Raw genomic sequence first — 16,084 nt, forward strand, 5'->3', positions numbered from 1 at the left:
ACAGTGCACGGGCCCCTGCCAGGATACGGGCTTCTGTCTGTACTCCTCTTTAAAGCTTGGGCACAGGCACACGCTAACACCTGATGTGCTCCCTGAAGCACACACCTTGTCATCACATTGCCACCTGTAGATGTTCATCATTTGGACGCAGTGCTGCCGCGGAACTCCAGCCAGCTGAAGTCCTACCCAGTGTTGCAGCAGGCAGCGGCAGGGTCGTTCTCAGGGACAGCTCAGATCACCTGCTCCATCTGTCAGAGGAGCTGCGGAATAAAGGCAGGGGCTGAGCCAAGCAGAAAATGCCGGGCTTGCCCACAGAGCCCAGAACAACCTGGGTGCACTCTAAAATGTACCATATACGCTTGGTCACCCCAACATGGCTCCAAGGAGGCTCCGTTGGATACGTGATGCCGCGAGTCAGAAGTTGTTCGCTGCTCTAACCTTGCAGTTTGAGCTGCACGTGGAAATCTTTATTCCAGTGATCTACCAGGAATTTCATTGTCCTTTCCCAGGGGAACTAATTTCCAGAAAGGACTTACAGGATTGAGTTGAGTAAACGCCATATATTAAGCCATTTGCTGTCACATTGCTTTTGCTTATTGAAACTAATTAACATTCTATTTCTGTGAGAATTTAGAGCTCTGCACCATAGCTTTTGGGGGACTGATTTTTAAAACTATGAAAAGATAATTTTAGGAAGCAACTTAACAGCTCTGTTCTTTTTGAAAGGGAAGAATTACAGAAAACTCAGAGATGCTATAATTAAAAATTGGTCTTGTCTTGGGCCAGGGCAAAACAGAGATAACAAAGTCTCTACTAACGTGGGAAATTGTGGCATAATTTTAAAAGGCTGTGCTACAATGTTGTGGTGATAAATAAAAAATGTCAAGTCCAAAGAAAGAATTTATTGGTTATCAAAAGCCTTGGCTACGCCTCTGAACAGTAGCGAGGACGGGACAAGCCTAGAGAAAAGCACAGGGGTACTATGCACTACGTGTCCTGTCTCAGGAACACTAGTTCTAAAAAGAACCTGGCTGCTCCAATGATGCATATGTGGTAGGACCAGAAAGCCGGGCACAGCAGGAAAAAAGAAACCGCATTTTTGGACGGCACTTGGAATCAATGGAAAGCCAGTTGTCTTGGGGTCTGAGCAGTCTCAAAACAGTGACGACCTGGAACAAAAAAGAATCTCAGGAGACCTTATGCAAGAAGTTCACCTGGAACACTACAGGCAAGAATGAAGCCAGGCCACTGGGAATCGGGCCCCACGACGACAGCCCAGCTGAGGCCGCAGCGTTTTGCTAGCAAGGCTGGAGAACTCGTTTCCACTGCAGATCCAAGGACACGGGAGCCTCAGAGCTGCCCACACCCCTGGCACCGCAGGCCGGGAGGGGTGCGAGAGAGCGTGGCTGGAGCCGCCCAGCAGCTTCCTGCGACTCTGACGGCGAGTGCCTTTGGAGACGGAGCCCGACGCGGTGCTGAGACACAAGCAGAGCCTCTGAGCTCTTACAGAGCAGCACTTTGGTTCAGGAAGATACGAAAAGTGGAGACAGCGCAAAATGATCCGCCCAGCAGCAGTGCTGTGCACAGAAAGGCATTGTATTTATAGATCGAACTTGTTCAGCTGCCGTTTCAGAAATTCAATTTCTTTCCTATCTTTGTCTCAGTTGACAGGAATTTATAGCTTTAAATTAACCTCTCTTCATCTTGCGATCAACAAGCTAGACCTCCTTCAGCCGCTTCGCATAAAGGTTTACAGGGCTCATTCCCTAAGGCCTTTTTTGCAATCACTGCTTCACAAGACGCTACCCCCCAGTTCTGAGCATTTTTGGTTTTGCCTGGATTGCTATTGATGCTTCAGCTATGTTAAGACAGACGGAGCCGAATCCATCTCAATTATATTTAGGGTTCTGCTGTATTGGAGATGATCATCCAGGCGGCCCTGAAATAGAGATAAATAAGATACAAACTAGAACTGTGGAAAGTCACGCGTAGCGGTAAGGATGGGGTAATTGCTTCAGCGCCTGGCACCCTTGCACGCTGCCACGCTTCAAGTGGCGGCTACGCGCGAGGGAGCGTCTCCCGCACGAAGCCCTGCGGCGGCCGTGGCGACCTTTGCTGCCATTTACTGGCCCGGCTTTGGCCGGAAAGCTCTGCGAGCTCTTGGCTTGGCAACACCTTCTGCACTTCCAGCCCTTTTGTCCCTCTCGCAGGAATCGCTCCCGGCTCTCCTCCTCCTCCCTGGGCGAGAGCAGGGCGTGCTGGTGGCTCTGCACAGGACCCTTGCGCAGGCACGGGCGATTCAGGGCTTTCTCCTCAGGCCCCGCAGCCCCGCCGCTGCCGTGGGCAACCCGCTCCCCCCCCTGCCCGGCGCGGCTCCCGGCGGCCGGGCCGCCACGGACACCCCCTGTGCAGCGGGGCGCGGCGGGGCGGCCTCTCCCCCCCGGCGCGGAGCGAGAAGGGCAGCGCTGCCCCAGAGCGGCCCCGGCGGCCCCGCCTCTCCCGCCGTCGCGCCCGGAGGGCAGGAGGAGCCGGCGCGGCCGGCGCCAGGCCCCGGCCCGGGGCCGCCTGAGCGCGGAGCAGCCCGCGGAGCAGCCCCCGCCGCGGGGGGGGCCCGGCCCGGCTGCCGAGCCCTCGGGGATGGCGGCGGGGGCCGGGGAGGCGGCGCGGGGCCAGGCCGCGCTGCAGCGGCGGCTGCAGAGCGCGCAGGAGGCGCAGCACCGCCAGGCGCTGCTGGTGCGGAAGCTGCAGGCCAAGGTGAGGAGCGGGGCCGCCGCCCGGGGGGAGCCGCCCGGGGCCGGGGAGGCGGCGGGGCCGGGGTGCTCTGGGGGCGGAGGCGCGGCCCCGGCGGGGCCCTCCCCGGGGCCCTCCCCGGCGCTGCCGCGGGCGGGACGGCGCCGAGCCCGGGGCTCGGGGGAGGCCCCGGGAGCCGCCCCGCTCCGCCCGGCCCGGCCCGGCCCGCCCAGGCGCGCTGGGCGCCTCGCCCCGCCGCTGCCGCCGCCGCCGCCGCCGTCCTTCGGTAGCGGTGCGGGGCTCGCCGGGGCCTTGGCGGGGCCGCGGGAGCGGCAGGGGCCGAGGCGGCGGGGGGCAGGGGCGGGCAGGTCGGCCCGGTTCGGGCGGGGGCGGGGGCAGCGAGGAGGGCGAGGGTCGGGGCTGGTGGGTGAGGGGAGCGGGGCTGCCGCGCCCGAGCTGTTTCCAGAGAAGGAGCGGCGGGAGATGCGGTGGGCGGAGGCCGTCTTGGGCTTAGCGACCGTGACATGCTAGAGCTCTCGATTCTGGCACAGTAAGGAGGGCGGCCAGCAAAACCGCTACCATGGACTTCCGAGGGCAGACTTCGGCCTGTTGAGGACGGCGCTTGGCAGAGTCCCGTGGGAGGCAGTCCTGCGGGGCAGAGGGGCCCGGGGAGCCTGGGCGTTCTTGCCGTTCTTCCAGAAGGCAGTCCTACAGGCGCAGGAGCGGGCTGGCCCCGCGTGCCGTAAGACCAACCGGCGGGGAAGACGACTGGCCTGCCTGAACATGGAGCTTTTGCTGGGACTCAGGGAAAAAAGGAGAGTTTACCACTTTTGGAAGAAGGGGCAGGCAACTCAAGAAGAGTACGGGGATCTCGTTAGGTGCAGAGAGAAAATTCAAAAGGCGAAAGCCCAGCTAGAGCTCAGTCTGGCCACTGTTATAAGAGATAATAAAAAATGTTTTTACAAGGACATTAACAACAAAAAGAGAGCCAAGGAGAATCTTCATCCTTTATTGGATGCAGGGGGGAACACTGTCACTAAGGATGAGGAAAAGGCTGAGGTACTTAATGCCTTCTTTGCCTCAGTCTTTCATAGCCAGACCAGTCATCCCCAGGGCATTCAGCCCCCTGAGCTGGAAGACAGGGACGGAGACCAGAATGGAGCCCTCATATCCAGGAGGAAGCAGTTAATGACCTGCTACGCCACCTGGACGCTCACAAGTCTATGGGGCCAGATGGGATCCACCCAGGAGTACTGAGGGAGCTGGTGGAGGAGCTTGCCAAGCCGCTCTCCATCATCTATCAGCAGTCCTGGTTAACAGGGGAGGTCCCTGATGACTGGAGGCTTGCCAGTGTGACGCCCATCTACAAGAAGGGCCAGAAAGAGGATCCGGGGAGCTACAGGCCTGTCAGCCTGACCTTGGTGCTGGGGAAGATTATGGAGTAGTTCATCTTGAGTACGCTCAACAGGCATGTGCAGGTCAACCAGGGGATCAGGCCCAGCCAGCATGGGTTTATGAAAGGCAGGTCCTCCTTGACCAGCCTGATCTCCTTCTATGACCTGGTGACCTGCCTGGTGGATGAGGGAAAGGCTGTGGATGTCATCTGCCTGGACTTCAGTAAAGCCTTTGACACCGTCTCCCACAGCATTCTCCTAAGGAAGCTGGCGGCTCATGGCTTGGACGGGCGTACTCTTTGCTGGGTAAAAAACTGGCTGGGTGGCCGAGCCCAGAGAGTTGTGGTGAATGGAGTTAAGTCCAGTTGGTGGCCGGTCAAAAGCAGTGTTCCCCAGGGCACAGTTTTGGGGCCAGTCTTGTTTAATATCTTTTATCAATGATCTGGATGAGGGGATTGAGTGCACCCTCAGTGAGTTTGCAGATGATGCCATATTGGGCAGGAGTGTCGATCTGCTGGAGGGTAGGATGGCCCTGCAGAGGGACCTGGACAGGCTGGACCGATGGGCTGAGGCCAACTGGATGAGGTTCAACAAGGCCAAGTGCTGGGTCCTGCACTTGGGTCACAACAACCCCATGCAACTCTACAGGCTTGGGGAAGAGCGGTTGGAAAGCTGCCTGGCTGAAAAGGACCTGGGGGTGTTGGTTGACAGCTGGCTGAACATGAGCCAGCAGTGTGCCCAGGTGGCCAAGAAGGCCAACAGCACCCTGGCTTGTATCAGGAATAGTGTGGCCAGCAGGAGCAGGGAGGTGATTGTTTCCTCACTCTGCTTGCCATCACTGTCTTAGGATGAGCAGACAGCACTGTGTGTAAAAGAAACCCCATCTCACTTTCTGTTGGATAAAGCAAAGCTTCCCTATATCGCAACGACTTCTTGTTGACTGTAGCATCAGCACTGTGAAGTGTGCTGCGCTTGGGCTGTGAAGGCTTAGAGAAAAGCTAACGCAGGAGGAGCCGAGTCTGTTCCAAGCTGCATTCACTCCTCTTCGTTCTATGTATCCGTGTAGGTAGTGCAGTACCGGACTTTGTGTCGAGAGTTGGAGCAGCGACTAGAAGCAGGAGAGGTGAGCGTGCAGGTTGCTACCTAAAGATAGTGTACGTAGCATTTGTTAACGCTGACAAAAAGCAGCTCCCCAAAGCAATGACAGCGGAAACCAAGAGTTTGCTACCCGAGGATTTAAAGAAGCGCTGTAAGTTTGCCCGTCAGTGTTTTGTCCAGTTGCCTTTCTTAGAGCAGGCAGTAGTCCCAGAAATGCCAGTCCAGAAAACGCTATCAAGATGGATTTTAGATTTGTGCAAGAGTGCTTTATTGCTGGAGTAACGTTTTGTCCTAGGTCTCAGGAGAGGGCTGTGCTGCCTGGTACATTATATGGCTGTCTCTGAGAGAGAGTCGGTTGAAACATAGCATTTTGAAAGATGGTGGATGGTAAGAGAACATTAACTCTTTCTTTATTCTCCTTCAGAGATTTGTCAGAGCTGAAGGCAGAGCAAATGAGGCTTTCTGGATCCATACTGGTAAACTGCTCCCGTCTAAACTCTGGTGTCCAGCTCTGGGAGTCCGTCACTCTGGGTAGAGCTGTCCTGAAGGATCAGGCACAGCAGCCAGCGGAACAGGAAATAAGCCAGAAGGCTCAGGAAGTGATGTGCTTACAAGCCAAGGAGGACCAGGAGAAGAAGGAGCTTCAAGACAGGTAAAGGTGTTTTAAACTTTGCTATTAACAGCATTATCTCCTGTGGCTGCTTCTCTGATTCATAATGGGCTGTGTTCACATCTAAAAACCACACCCATGCTGCACAGCCTTGTTTCTGTCCCTAGTCAACCTATTGCCGTCAACAGAAGGGACAGCAAAACCGTCTGACTGACGGCAGCTCTTCTGAGTAAGACAAGACTGGAAAAGAGCTTGCATATTACGGTGTTTTTGCCGTTAAGTGATTCTTGGTGAGAAGTTGAGACCAGCGTAAGGAGAGCCCTGTCTCTTGTGCAGCCCCTTGTGCTCCCCAGGGCTGTGCTAAAGGAGTTGGGAGGAATTTGCGCAGGGCCGTCGTAAGCGATGTAGCACCTCTGCGCTGACGGTTCCTTGCAAGACTGCGTGCAGAAGGCCTTTGGGGCAAGACGTGCCATCCTGCACAATGAAGCATATTAACCTGTAGAGGGGAACGCTGCCTTTGGTGTATTTTCTGGGTTGAACTTTCTCTGCTACGCTTCTGGGAGCTGCTTAGCTCTCTAACAGGTGACGGTGTGCAATGCTTTTGGAATGGCACGTGGACCTTCTCTTCTCAGGGTGATGGAGCTCTCAGCCTTGCTTGTACAGTCTCAGAAGCAGAACGAGGAGAAGGAGAAGACCGTGAAAGCACTTAACGACACTCTGGAGATTCTAGTATGTTTTCCCTTTATCTGGGAGATAGCCCAGGTTTGCTCTCCAGCCTTAGCACAAAGAACTGTGGCTTCCTCAGGAGAAGGAGTGGTGACTCAGTCAATGCACTCGCCAACTTTGCTCCTGCATGCTGCCTTCACTGACCATTATCTCCCCAGAATCGCAACTGGTCTAACTGTTTAGGGGCAACTTTAACTTAGTCCTAAACTTCTGTCTACAGAGGTGGGTTTAGACATCAGATTAAAGAGACTCAGCTGCTCTCTCCTGTTAGGTTTGCAGAGCGGTGCAGCCACACGGGATGAAGTTGAATGTCAAAGAGAAGTCTGAATATTCCAAACTGTTCTCATCATAAACCACATTAACAATCCAATAAAAATAGTAATTTTACTAGACTGATTTGGCACAAAACTGTGATGCCTGACAGTATTTTTGCTCCTGCCTTCTACTCCCTACCGATTTGAATCAGTAGAGAATAGGGGGGTGGACAAGAATGTCAGTCCTGCGGACGGTTCGTTCCATTGCACCGCTCTCTGAGCCTCATGCTGGAGGAGCTATACCACGTTTGTACAACTGATGGTTAGATGTGAGTCCATACTTGTGTTTTTTGGTGCTATTCAAATACTGAAGCTGGCACACCAGCTTCTCAGTTTCTTGCGCTGTTACTCTCTCCTTCTCCTGAGTGTTACTGTTGTGTAACACATCTCCAGCTAGGGCGTCCGCACAGGCGTCTTTGTGACAGTGCGACAGGTCCTACTCAGAAGCACTTTTAAATCTGACCGTAAATGTAATCCTGATCTGAGCTTCTGAACTTTTGTCGTGTGCTTGGCATTAACATCTTCAAAACTGTAACTTCTCTCCTGGGTAGAAGCAAGTTGAAATTGCTTTTATAAGAAAGTAGAATAAGAAGTAAGAGGAGACAGGGGCTAACACACGTGCAAACCAGAACCAGCACTGAATAAGATGCAAGTTTATTTCTGTTTAGTTATGTTAACTCTATTGTGTGTAGCTCCATCTTTATGTCCTTTTATTTTGTTTGAGTAGTGGTCCTGGGATAGATATGACCCAGAAGAGGTCTTATTTTTCAGGGATTATTCATTTCTTGTTTGGGCTTCTTTTTCCATATGCAGTTCTCTCTCCTTATCATAGAATCATGGAATGCTTTGGGTTGGAAGGGACCTTTAGAGCTCACCTAGCCCAACCCCTGCAGCGAGCAGGGACAGCTTTAACCAGAGCAGGGTGCTCAGAGCCCCGTCCAACCTGGCCTGGGATGGTTCCAGGGATGGGGCCTCCACCACCTCTCTGGGCAACCCATTCAGTGCCTCACCACCCTCATTGTAAAAAATTTCTTCCTTATATCCAGTCTAAATCTATTCTTCTTTTGTTTAAATCCATTTTTCCTTGTCCTGTCACAACAGGCCTTGCTAAAAAGTCTGTCCCCGTCTTTCCTGCAGGCCCCTGTGAGCGCTGCAAGGCCGCACTAAGGTCTCCCCGCAGCCTTCTCCTCTCCAGGCTGAACAAGGCCAACTCCCTCAGCCTGGCCTCGCAGCAGAGGGGCTCCGGCTCTCGGATCATTTTTGTGGCCTCCTCTGGGCCCGCTCCAACAGCTCCACGTCCCTCTTGTGCTGAGGGCCCCAGAGCTGGGCGCAGGGCTCCAGGTGAGGCCTCACCGGAGCAGAGCAGAGCAGAGCAGAGGGGCAGAGTCCCCTCCCTCGCCCCGCTGGCCACGCTGCCTGTGAGGCAGCCCAGGATAGGGTTGGCTTTCTGGGCTGCGAGAGCACATTGCTGGCTCATGTCCGGCTTTTCATCCCCCACTACCCCCAAGTCCCTCTCCACAGGGCTGCTCTCAATCCCTTCATCCCCCAGCCTGTGCTGATATTGGGGGTTGCCCCAACCCGGGTGCAGGGCCTTGCACGTGGCCTCCTGAACCTTCTAAACATCTTTAGAATCCTTTATAGACATTTGAGTTGACTGACGATCAATCACAGTGCCTACCTGAAGATAAAACCGGTCCTTGTCCCTCTCTGAAACCATGCTCTGCAGGACGGCTATTTCTTCCCTCAGAGTCCCGTTGGCCTTTTCACTCTTGGTAAGGGCAAGAGTCAGTGTTTGTGCCTTCTCTCTCCATTCAATTTCTCCACTTTCGGTCTGCTTCAAAATAGCGAGCACACGCTCCAGTTCTCCCCCTTTTGCTTTCCTCTCATCTTCCAGTTGTTCAGTTAGCTCCTTCTGCCTCTGCAAGGCACAGTCTCTCTCCTGGAGGACTTTCCTCTTCTCTGCTTCCTCCTCCTCCCATTTTTGGAGTCTCTGGATTTGTTTCTTTAGGGTCTCTCCTTCATCTTTCCACTGCAAGGCTGATGTTAATTGTTTCAGGAGTTCACTCTGTCTCCTATGCTCTTGTTCTCTCCCTGCCAGAGTCTTCTCCAAATACCTCACTCTGTCTCTCTGGTACTTGATCTCTTCATCCTTCTTTGTCAGAGTCTGCTGAACATGCTGCAGATCTTCCCGAAGACCTCTTATTTCCTCTTTAACTCTTTTTGCTCACCTTGAGCCTTGGTCTCAGGCAAGGCTTCTTCCAGGAGCTTCTCTTGCTCTCTGTGATGTCTAACCTCTTCACTCCTCTCAGTTAGCCTAAGCTGGAGGTTCTGCAAGGTCTTCAGTTCTTCTTCTTGGTGCTGGAGTTTTTGCCTAAGACTCTCATTGTCTTCATCTCTCTTCCTCACCGCTTCCTCAAGCAGATCCACTTGCTTCTGGCATGATGTTAGTGCTACTTTTGTGCTCTCTTCACGAAGCTGGCACATGTTCATTTGCTCTGTCTGCCGGAGGAACTCCAAGTGGTTCTTCTTCACTATTTGGCTCATTTTTTCTAGATCCTCCTGTAGACTCTTAGCCTGCTTGCCTTCTAACTCCTTCTGCTCTTGAAGGTCCTGGACATGCTTTTGCAAAGACACTACCTCTTGATCTCGAGCAGCTAGAGAAGATTCAGCGTATTCTAGTTTTTGCAGTATGGCTTTAGTCTGCATCGCTGCCTCCTCCTTTTCCTGTTGAAGCTTAGAGTTAGCCTCCTCCAGAACCTCGATCTGTTCTTCTCTCTCTTTCAGAGTCAGTTTTGTTGCTTGAAGATTTTTTTGCTCAGCTTCATGCCTTTCCTCCTTTTCCTTGCATGCCTCACATTGCTTTCTAAGGGATAAAATTTCTTGCTCTTGTTCCTTTAGTGCCGCTTGAAGATGCTGCAAAATTTCCTTCTGCTGTTCAGAGTCTTGTTCTTGTTTTTGGAAATTCTCAATCACTTCCTTCTGAGACTCAATCATTAAATCCTTTTCTTTCAGCATTGCCGTAGTGTATTCTAAGTCTCTATGTAAGATGTTCATCCGTTCTTCTGTTTTTTCCTCATAGTTCCATGTTTGTTGCTTTTGGATGTCTATGAGTGTGTTCTTTTCTTTTAAGGTTTGTAAGGCCTCCTCCAGTTGGTCATGGACATTCCTTAACTGCTTTTCCATGACTTCTTCGGCTTCCTGGATTTGCTTTTGCTGTGACTCAAGCTCTTGATCTTTTTTAGATAAAGAAAGTGCCATCTTTTCTACTTTTCCATGAAGCTCTTGCAGGTGCCCCTCTTGCTGTTCCTTGTACTGCTGCAAGAGTCTTAACTGATCCCTTTGAGAATCACACTCGCTCTCTCTGTCCTTAAGAACTGCCCTCAGGTGTTCAAGGCTGGTGTGCAGAGATTTCACCTGTTCTCTCTGCTTTTCCAGTTCTTGGATCTGCTGAGTCAGAGACATAAGCTCTACGTTTTTCTCCTTCAAGTTTCCTTTCATTTTGTCAAGATCCGTGAGCAGATTTCTCACTTGTGATGTACCGTGTTGTTCTAGAATCATTATTTTCCCCTCCTGGAATTTGATCTCCTGGTCTCTCTCCTCCAGCTCGTTGCTCATCTTGCTCATGGCAGTCCTCTGCATTTCTTGCTGCTTCTCCAGATCTTCTATCAGTTCTTTCTGGGATCTGATCTCCTGCTCCCTGTCTTCCAGCTCTTTGGTCATCTTGGTGGCAGCAGTCCTCTGCATTTCTTGTTGCTTCTCCAGCTCCTGTATGTGTTTTTGCTGGGATCTGATCTCCTGCTCCCTGTCTTCCAACTCTTTACTCATCTTGGTGGCAGCAGTCGTCTGCATTTCTTGTTGCTTCTCCAGCTCCCGTATCTCTTCTTGCTGGGATCTGATCTCCTGGTCCCTCAGGTACCTGTTACATAGACTCAGTATACTCTCAAATTGAAGAACTGGAATCCTTAATCACCAGCTATGAAAGAGGTATAACATACCAAAAACTATTGCTGTCAAACACAATACTGGCCAGATTGTCAGAGTCACCAGAAAAATTGAGCAAATGGTTGGACATCCCTGGTCTGACATTGTTATGGGATGCGCACCATCTGCAAGTGGCATATTGCCTCTTGTACAACGAGCATACGGTGTAACATCCTTGTGCTCGATTTTATTAGTTTTGTTATTAGTATGCTTGTATATCTGTGCTTATTGCTTGTCTCACCATGTTGAAAGCACGCACCATCGTTACCTGATTATGAACTGTGTGGCCAGACTTCAGTGAAAGTGCTCAAAACTTTCCCCTACCCTCACCCCCAGCGAGGCAAGAGGAGCAACAGGACCTCCGCTCGCTGAGGCAAGGGGCTTGCTGGGTGTTCGGTCTGTCCCAAGGGGTTCGCTCAACTCCTGCTCAGGGTTTGGCTAACCCAGCTCATGCTAAGGCCTGCTGTGTGCTGGGAGCAGCGCCATTAAGTCAAAGCGAGAGCACCAGCTAGGCAGGACAGGTGGCCAGAAAGAGCTGAAGGGCCATGGCGCAGCCGTTAGCACCCGCAGCCGGCTGGCTCCTGCAGCCATCATCTCTGTCTGGCAGTTTCGTCAGAATCTGCTGAGTTCTGGAAATGGTATAGGCCAGACTTCCAAGCTGGAAGGCATAAAACGCCAGCTTACCCAAAAAAACTCTGAAGCAGATCCAACAGCAGCTGGACTGCCGAGGCTTTTGTGCTTCGAGTCATACAGGGGACGCCCGCACCGTGACGGGGACGGATGAGCAGTCTCACCGTCAGCTCGGGAATGAATTCTTTCTTGTTTGCTCCTAAGTGCACGAATTCAGCGTTACGGGCTCTAAGTTACGAAACCTCATTGCTGTAGCGGTGAGTAAGTGAATTCATGTACTAGACTGCTCTGGGCAAAGGGACTGAGCCCTGTTTGTCGTGTTTGTTTGTTGTATTTCTTCATGAGCTCATGAAATAAAGTTTTATTCACAGAGTATGTTGTCCTGTAAATTGGGAAGTTTTCTCTCCTGTACCGTGTTTTTTTTTCCTCTAACTGCTTGCAGTCTGTCCTGTTGATGCTGCGAAACGGGGAAAAACATTCAGTAATTCCGTCTGTGTATGTTTGGGTTTTGCACTGGCAGTCCTGCTCCGGGGGCACTCAAAGGCTGAAGTTTGAGCTTTTTTTTTTTTTTTTTTTAAATTTTTTTTCCTCCTAGCTGTTCGGCTGCCTTCCCCGTGCGACGGAGCCTTCCTGCTGCGCTGGGTCCCAGCCTTCAGGCCCCGGTGCCCCCGTTCCCCCCCGCCGAGTCTCCGGTGCCGGGACCGCTCCCCCCGCCCCTTCTCCCCGCGCCGCCCGGGGCGCGCGGCCCGCAGCGTTCTGCGGGGCCGTTAACAGTCCCTGAGCGGGACGCGCTGGAGCGGGGCGCGGCGGGGCGGCCTCTCCCCCCCGGCGCGGAGCGAGAAGGGCAGCGCTGCCCCAGAGCGGCCCCGGCGGCCCCGCCTCTCCCGCCGTCGCGCCCGGAGGGCAGGAGGAGCCGGCGCGGCCGGCGCCAGGCCCCGGCCCGGGGCCGCCTGAGCGCGGAGCAGCCCCCGCCGCGGGGGGGGCCCGGCCCGGCTGCCGAGCCCTCGGGGATGGCGGCGGGGGCCGGGGAGGCGGCGCGGGGCCAGGCCGCGCTGCAGCGGCGGCTGCAGAGCGCGCAGGAGGCGCAGCACCGCCAGGCGCTGCTGGTGCGGAAGCTGCAGGCCAAGGTGAGGAGCGGGGCCGCCGCCCGGGGGGAGCCGCCCGGGGCCGGGGAGGCGGCGGGGCCGGGGTGCTCTGGGGGCGGAGGCGCGGCCCCGGCGGGGCCCTCCCCGGGGCCCTCCCCGGCGCTGCCGCGGGCGGGACGGCGCCGAGCCCGGGGCTCGGGGGAGGCCCCGGGAGCCGCCCCGCTCCGCCCGGCCCGGCCCGGCCCGCCCAGGCGCGCTGGGCGCCTCGCCCCGCCGCTGCCGCCGCCGCCGCCGCCGTCCTTCGGTAGCGGTGCGGGGCTCGCCGGGGCCTTGGCGGGGCCGCGGGAGCGGCAGGGGCCGAGGCGGCGGGGGGCAGGGGCGGGCAGGTCGGCCCGGTTCGGGCGGGGGCGGGGGCAGCGAGGAGGGCGAGGGTCGGGGCTTGTCCTGCCCCTGCTCGTCTTCTGCGGCTGAGCAGAAACCCGCGCTCTGCGGTGGCCGGGCAGGACTGTGGTCAGAACGATATTTACTGGCTAAGTATTAAAAAAGCAATTTTGAAAAGTCGTTTCTCTAACCTCAGGGACCCACTGGACTTTCTGCCCATTGGAAATCCTGATTTGGGGTACATGGTGGCCATAGGCCACGCATGGCTGGCTAAGTCTGTTTCCTCACTCTGCTTGCCATCGCTGTCTTAGGATGAGCAGACAGCGCTGTGTGTAAAAGAAACCCCATCTCACTTTCTGTTGGATAAAGCAAAGCTTCCCTATATCGCAACGACTTCTTGTTGACTGTAGCATCAGCACTGTGAAGTGTGCTGCGCTTGGGCTGTGAAGGCTTAGAGAAAAGCTAACGCAGGAGGAGCCGAGTCTGTTCCAAGCTGCATTCACTCCTCTTCGTTCTATGTATCCGTGTAGGTAGTGCAGTACCGGACTTTGTGTCGAGAGTTGGAGCAGCGACTGGAAGCAGGAGAGGTGAGCGTGCAGGTTGCTACCTAAAGATAGTGTACGTAGCATTTGTTAACGCTGACAAAAAGCAGCTCCCCAAAGCAATGACAGCGGAAACCAAGAGTTTGCTACCCGAGGATTTAAAGAAGCGCTGTAAGTTTGCCCGTCAGTGTTTTGTCCAGTTGCCTTTCTTAGAGCAGGCAGTAGTCCCAGAAATGCCAGTCCAGAAAACGCTATCAAGATGGATTTTAGTTTTGTGCAAGAGTGCTTTATTGCTGGAGTAACGTTTTGTCCTAGGTCTCAGGAGAGGGCTGTGCTGCCTGGTACATTATATGGCTGTCTCTGAGAGAGAGTCGGTTGAAACATAACATTTTGGAAAGCACGAATGCTTGCGTTCAACATAGAGGGCTGGCTCTCGGCTTTTCTTTCTGCTTCATGGATAAAGTAAATCTAGGAAATGAAGGGTAGGAGAGCGTTCCCAGGCTTCAGGTCAAAGTGAGCACTCACAGTCGTGAGCTGAGGATACCTAGCTGTGAGCGTGCAACAGTGCAGCTGAGGAGAGCTACTCGCATTGAGTAACACCTTCCCCTCCCTTCCTCTCCATAGTCGTGACACTGTTACGCCTGGAAGAAGCCACAAGCTCCTGAGATACCAAACAAATGGAGGGGAAAATGATGGATGCTAACAGTAGTGAAGGGAACGCAAGAACTTGACTAAATATTTCCTTTCTTTCTCAAGGGATCCCTTCCAGGCAGGTGGGAAGCTGCAGAAGACCACAGCCTGGAGAAGGCACTGCTTCAGTTGGAAGAGGAGCAGCAAAGGTACAAGGAAGACGCGTTCCCTCATATTTGGTATCCTGGATACTGATGGAAGTGAGGGAAAACCTGTCAGTGCTACCTAGTCTTCTCAAGGGAAGCAATTGGCCAAGCCGCTTTGAAGGGAGAAGCGTCCATAATCTGTTTTCTGGTGCAGTAATAGTGTTGTGTGCTGAATGGCTCTGTTTTGAGCGGAGTGGGGGGTTATTCTGGGTGACCTCCAAAGGTCCCTTTCCAGCCTAAACTATTCTGTGGTTCAGTAGGTGAGCGACTCAGGACAATGCTAGAGAAAGGTGATGCGTCCAGTGATCAGACAGCACAAAGGGGAGCCAAGTCGTTAACTGTGGGCATCATCAAAGTTGAAGAGGAAACCGAAATTGTAGATGGAAATTGAAGGCTTAAAGCAAGGAGAAGCAAATGAGTTTGCCATTACAGAGAGATCTTAGTGAACCCTAGAAAGCGCTTTTACTGCCTCTCAGTTTGACAACAAAGCCAGTGTTGAGGGAGCTGGAAAATCACGGAGATGCTGCTTGTGGATAGCAGTTGTTCAGTGACCTCATTGCTGTTTCTTCCTTTCCAAGGTGTGAGAATCTGGCAGAAGTGAACGCTCTCCTGCGGGAGCACCTCGATAAAGCGAGTGAGGTTAATTCAGCCCTCAAGGAAGATGTTGGAAAACTGACGGCGGATTGGATGAGGGCCCGGGAGGAGCTGGAATTGAAGGAGAGTGAATGGCGCAATGAACGTGAGGTAAGGATAGGCTACAGGAATGTCAGACGTGATACCGGAGTGGAAAGAGAACGCATTTTATTTCTGGCATAGAGGACTTGCTGTGTGAAAGTTGTGGCTCTGTTGAGGGTGTACTGGTGTTGACGAGCAGAAGACAGGGGTGTGAGATGGAGGAGTGTCAGCAAATTGTGGTGATGGAAGATTCCCACCTGCTGTGACCTTACTGCTTGGTCTTAAAGGCAAATGCTTGCTGTTGCTGGGCACTGTAGGGCAGTCACACAGGACCGACCGCTCATCTTTTTAGTAGTTCTTAAATCTCTGTCTAGACCAGTGGAGACCAGAGAGGTCTGTGTGTTTTGACATTCAGAGTAGCCAACAGAGGAACAAGATGGGCCTCCCTTACCAGTAGCCTGTTGTAAGCAAACCTGACACTGGTCTTGGAGGGGCTTGTTTTATCTTCCTCCACCAAGACTTTAGACACCTTTGCAAGGCGAGATGATGAATCATGATCAGTTTGCTCTGTTGATACCCACTCCCACAGGAGAAGTGTGGATGTTCCCTTCTTTGAAGTCACGTGGCAGGTCTGCTGAGGACGCTTCTGTGGTGCCTCTTCAGTCCTTTGTGCCCTTGTTGCAGTAGTTATGAAAAGAGACCTGGTGATGGTGGTTGTACGCTCTCCCATCTGAAAGACTTGTGACAGTGAAGGCTGAATTGGCATTGCTTTTTGTCTTTGCATGTTTAGCTTTATGACAACTACTTCAGGGGAGAACATAACCGTCTGCTCAGCCTATGGCGTCAGGTGGTAACCTTCCGCCGTCATTTCCTGGAAATGAAGACTGCCACTGACCGGTGAGTACAAGTTAAGGCTAGATCTCTTGCAGAAAAAATGTAGCTTCCCTCCACACCTGCTTTTTGAGCCTCAATATTACGTTAGTTGCAGCTGAAGATACGATTTCTCCTTTGGTAGTCTGAAGCAATGCCTTTAAGCATACTTTAGGCTATTTTCAGAGCCATTTTGTTTGATGCTGGTTTTT

At 53.4% G+C, this 16,084-nt stretch overlaps 2 protein-coding genes across 2 annotated transcripts in view; one reads left to right on the forward strand and one right to left on the reverse strand.

Moving 5' to 3' along the window:
• Positions 1 to 9,071: 9,071 nt before the first annotated feature.
• LOC142594921 (uncharacterized) lies at positions 9,072 to 10,944 on the reverse strand. Its single transcript, XM_075721374.1, has 2 exons — positions 10,868 to 10,944; positions 9,072 to 10,788 (listed from the first exon to the last, which is right to left on the reverse strand). Exons 1-2 carry the CDS (start codon positions 10,942 to 10,944, stop codon positions 9,072 to 9,074), a joined length of 1,794 nt encoding a protein of 597 aa, XP_075577489.1.
• Positions 10,945 to 12,493: 1,549 nt separating this feature from the next.
• The window catches only part of CEP250 (centrosomal protein 250), a 28,309-nt gene continuing 24,718 nt past the window's right edge, over positions 12,494 to 16,084 (forward strand). The window contains exons 1-5 of the mRNA XM_075720978.1: positions 12,494 to 12,610; positions 13,480 to 13,536; positions 14,248 to 14,330; positions 14,906 to 15,071; positions 15,793 to 15,899. Coding sequence (XP_075577093.1) covers positions 12,494 to 12,610; positions 13,480 to 13,536; positions 14,248 to 14,330; positions 14,906 to 15,071; positions 15,793 to 15,899 — 530 coding nt within the window. The remainder of the gene's footprint in view (positions 12,611 to 13,479; positions 13,537 to 14,247; positions 14,331 to 14,905; positions 15,072 to 15,792; positions 15,900 to 16,084) is intronic.

This window comes from Pelecanus crispus, chromosome 14, assembly GCF_030463565.1.
Source record: "Pelecanus crispus isolate bPelCri1 chromosome 14, bPelCri1.pri, whole genome shotgun sequence".
In the NCBI taxonomy this organism is placed as follows: Eukaryota; Metazoa; Chordata; class Aves; order Pelecaniformes; family Pelecanidae; genus Pelecanus; species Pelecanus crispus.